The sequence below is a fragment of the Gavialis gangeticus genome, unplaced genomic scaffold (genome assembly GCF_001723915.1).
Source record: "Gavialis gangeticus isolate Ggan-Ray unplaced genomic scaffold, GavGan_comp1, whole genome shotgun sequence".
Classification (NCBI taxonomy): Eukaryota; Metazoa; Chordata; order Crocodylia; family Gavialidae; genus Gavialis; species Gavialis gangeticus.
Window position 1 is genome coordinate 47,780,468 of NW_017729031.1, and position 4,884 is coordinate 47,785,351.

General features: G+C 34.2%; 1 protein-coding gene across 2 annotated transcripts in view; it reads right to left on the minus strand.

The window, feature by feature from the left end:
• GRB14 (growth factor receptor bound protein 14) overlaps positions 1–4,884 on the minus strand; it is a 92,581-nt gene that overhangs the window by 60,963 nt on the left and 26,734 nt on the right. For both annotated transcript variants that reach the window (XM_019522716.1, XM_019522715.1), the window contains exon 2: positions 3,613–3,769. In XM_019522716.1, coding sequence (XP_019378261.1) covers positions 3,613–3,769 — 157 coding nt within the window. The remainder of the gene's footprint in view (positions 1–3,612; positions 3,770–4,884) is intronic.

A 4,884-nucleotide genomic window follows, 5' to 3' on the forward strand; every position in this document is an offset into this window, starting at 1 on the left:
GATGGGTAGTTGCTTGGTGACTGAAAGATCAATCCTTTAGTCAAGTTGCTTTTAAAGTATCTGAACAGGCCATTTATTGCATCAGCGCCTACATGAGACGTATGGTACTGCATACATTTTTTTTTTCCTACTATAACCCTAATTATAGATTAAAAACCATAGCTGAAAAAGCATAAAGCGCATAATATCCTAGGATGCAAGAGCTAATGTTTATTCTCTTAAAATAAATCGAGTATACAAGGAACAACAGTGACATCTGGTGGATATTAAAAAAAAAAAAAAAAAAAAAAAATCACACATCTGCAATGAGCCTGTTCAAAATGTATTGTTGGTTAAGCCGCCAATATATACAACTGAGGAAAGGCTAACAATTATCACTAATACTTACAATGCAAAAATCAAATATTGGCATTTGCAATGTATAACTAAGATTTTTAAACTGCTTACTGTTTTTAAGCTTGTATTAAAAGATGAGGAGTACCAAAGTCTGAAGTAATTTCTGATAAATATAAAACCTAAGTCCATTCCACCCTGAATGTGCAGATGGTTATTCAAATATCTCTATCAAAAGCTAACAGCCTACTCCAATAATGCTATGGTAAAAATATTTTATAAATAAAATGACTTGTGAATATTTAAAATAAATAAATTACCATATTTAGATCACTATGATTACTAGGATCATCTCTTATTCAGAAATATTTGGACAGCTGCTGGATGCTACAGAAAAATGGTCTTGAATCAATTCATAACTTTAAGCATGAATTATTTCTCATCCAAAAATCTGCACTAGAAATTAGCTTTTCATCATGTCCTGTTTAAAGAGTTTCAGTCATTCAGCTGGAAGAAAGAAAAACACCAGGGACTTAAAAGGATAAACTATAAAACAATGATAAATGAATAGCAAACAGTCCAAAAGCAAATTATAGTTAGAAAGTTATTCACCCTAGCTACTCATTCATTAATGAAAAATACATTTGATGAACACAGATCAGTTCACAATTACTTCACTAACCAAAATGGGGTCTGAATTTGCATTGTAAGTATTTAAAATCAGCTGTAATGTTTAAATATTCAAAAGCAGATAGTGTAAAGGAGAACTGGAAGAGTCATCTCTATGATTATCTGCCTCCTGTGCCAGTCTGGCAATGCAGATTCCTTAGAAAGGAAACTTATTAGGAAAAAGATAGAGTTCAGCAGATTGCTGATGAAGGTGAAGTCAACAGTGAGTGCACAATGAAACTCTCTCAACCTTGTTCTCATGAAGAAATAGTCATGTCTCCAAACATTCTGCTTTGCAGGATATGCCTATGAATTCCTTTGAATTCAAGCATACTAGTATTTGAAATGTGGCACGAAAAGAACACGTTCATTTAAAGCAAAGATTGCTCCAGTTCAAATATCTTAATAATACCTTGACTAAAGGATTGATCTTTCAACCACCAAGCAACTACCCATCACCACCATAATGGCTTTAAAAAGTGCCATCTGAATATCCCAACAATGCCTTCTCATAAATTTCATCAGGTTGCCCTGGGAGTGGCACCAATACTGTTTTGCACAGGAATACTACCTCAGATCTTCCGCAAGATAAAAAAAATGTATATCAATAATTTTGATAAACCAGTAAACAATTTCAGTATCACATCTCAGGTTTATCGTTGTTCCCCTTAGTGATTCTTTTACTAGGCATTCTCTATTTTAACACCAGTCACATTGTTAAATAAAGAAAACACTTCTTTTATATAGTAGTATTGTCTAAAGCCATCCTTATACCTTCTCCTCTGGTAGCACAGTCAGTCAATTTACAATCCTGACCCAGATTTAACTCTGACCTTACTCTGAGATGGAAGCAGCTTACAACTGACACCCTGAGTGCAAAAGGTTATAAATATCTTTGAAATGCTGCAAAGCAGAAAAAACTTTTGTTTGAAAAACATTTGTGAATGTCTTTATAGGATAAAGGAGCAGTAAAGAACAAAAACAATTTTAACTTTGTAGTTCATCTTTAAAATACTACTGTTAAACATAATAAAGTCCAAGGTGCAGAGTCAGCTTTATTCTACATATACACACATAGGGCCAGATTCCCCACACTGAAAAAGAACAATCAGCACAAACCCAAAGAGAAAACATAATAGTGGCTTTAAACCACATTTATGACTCCCTAGTCCTCAAGCCACTATGTAGTAGTAAATGTTCCTTCCATGAAAAGCATCCTGAAGAATGTTTTAATTTGTACCTCAACCACAGTGGCCTTCCAGAAGCTGCAGGGATGTCCCAGTAACTCTCTTCTTCTCTACTCACACTCCTGCACAGGTAGGCATAATGCCGGCTCTAATGCAATTTAATGGGAGAGGCAGAACTACGGAATGATGCAGCAAGATTTATCGAATAAATAAAGAAGAGTAACCATGATCTGACCTGGCTTCAGTTGTATATCTGCTTACAGAAAGGAAGTGTGAATTGCTTAAAATGAAATATATACTTACATTACATATTTGAGTTACAGTAGATTTCTCAGCCATAGCTCTCTTACAAAAGTTGCGCTATAGAAAGTTAGTTCTCTACTATTTATTCTGAAAAGGGTATTTAGAATGTCTGGCTGGGGTAACTTTAAACCACTGCCTTTTAGGAATAGGCATCTACAGTGACTCCTCAGTGAATGCAATTTTTTCTGTGTTATATATTTTCAACCCATTTGCAAACTCAGTAGGTGATATGCCTTGGTTAGCTTCTCTTTGTATTGAAAAATTTTTAAATTATGCCTCTCATTAAAAAGGGAAGGAAACCAACACAGCAATGTAACTTGTATGAACTGACAGGTACTGGCTTTATATTTGCAACCTGAAATACATCTACTCAGGAAGAACTATTTATATTATATACAGCAATACCATGAGGGTTAAGACTTTGCCGTGACATTCCTTTGAAACTCTTAATTTTGGTGGCTAAAATCTTAACACTTATTTGATGAAGATTTTTTTTATTATTATTTGTAATATGAGGCTTAGGAAAAGGTTAAAAAAAATGTGTAAATCTGAATTACGCTGTATTTCAAATAACAACTATACTAAACATACTATACTACAAACAGAAATCAAAAAAGCTACTTCAATAGCACAAAATGTACTTTAAAAGGACAGAGACACACTGTCCAAATAAGATATGATCATGCTTCTCTTGTTGGTATGGCATTTTTTGACAAAGCCTTCTCAGAAATTTTACCAGGTTGCACTGGGAGTGGCATCAACAAAGTTTGCACTGGAATACCATCCCCATTCTTTTGCTAGAGATAAATAGGAACAATACACAAGGGGAAAAACTGCCCAAATAAAACCAAGGAAGAACCAGAAGTAATTTATCATAAAAATGTTAAGAGCCAGCATTCTACAAATCATTGTCTCAGATGCAAACATACATTATAACTGCACTTCACAATCCTTTCCTCCTCCTGCTCCAAACCCCCCTCTCACACACATACACACGTACCAAAATGAATTAAACAAAAAAAATAAGCTTTATGTCTAGTTTGCATCAAAATATTTCTGTTACAACTTTGTTACATATAAAAATGTTAGGGCTTTTACAGCATGCACAGGATAAGCGTACCTAAACCTATTTGAGTAAGGTGTTCAAATATAGTCCAGCTGTGGTCATCAATATAATGATTCTTCAGTATTAACAACTGGCATACATCTCTGGCTGTTATATCACTTGGTACTTCCAAAGCTCGGCTAGTGTCATCTTCACTATACACTTTTATTACCTGTAAAGAAAGAAGGCAAGCTAAAATGCTGCGACTGAGACAAGAACTTAAACGCACTGAATAAAATTTAACAAGACAAAACTGGCATATTCCTCTCCGACAGCCAGACCTACATGTTCTTATACAGATGATACTGCAAAGGATGAACAGTATGATTCAAAGATCCTGTAAACTTATATAAAACAGAAAAAAATGTGAGAAACCAAGTCTGACTTAGCTGACAGAAAGGTGTTTTAATCTGTAAACACAAGTCTAGAAAGAAAAAAAAGGATATTATATTTGCCATTATTTTTTATTTTTAAAGGATAACAAAAGCAAACAGTGAAAAAAAAATATTATAGAAGCCAGCACCTTGAGGTTTCATTAATTTCATTGGGTCTTAGAACCTCAAAAAACCCAATGAATTTACATAATCCTAGGAAATCCAGTAAAATAACAAATCTGGAACTCAACCTTTTATTCTTATTTCATTTGTTCTGAGCAGAGTATTTATTCCTATTTTAAAATCTTTGACAGAGAAAGAGGGGGAGTGAAGTGGGAGGGAGGGGGGGAGAGAGAGAATATAAAAGTTAACTCAAGTTAATTTCTATAGCCAGCACAGGGTTTCTTCCTCTGCTTTCTAGTATCTTGGGACTACACTAGGATGGACAAATTAATATCTTACTTCTCTGGTCAAGCTCTGACAGTATGATATGCCTGTGGTTCAGTCACAGAAGTAGAGATACCAGAGGGAGCTTTAAATTCATTAGATGAGAAACTAGCCAAGTCAGCACAAAGTTCAGCACAGGCTAATTTACCCTACTGTGAAGGGGAGCTCTACCTGGAGGATCCCTCATTTTTGGACGTTGTTCTTGATATTTACCTTAAAAGTCTTCCTTGAATTACATTTTATTTCATTGTTTCTAGATGCATTTTTATCATACTATAGTATATGTAAACTCACTTGAGGATTATCGAATATTTTCATTATTACTTTTTACCTCATTTAACTAAAAACTCTTGTGTTTAAAATTTATTTACCGTACCATAAAGCAACACTATACCTCAAATATATGTCTATCTTTCATACACACACATATATATACATACATACATACATACACACACACACACAC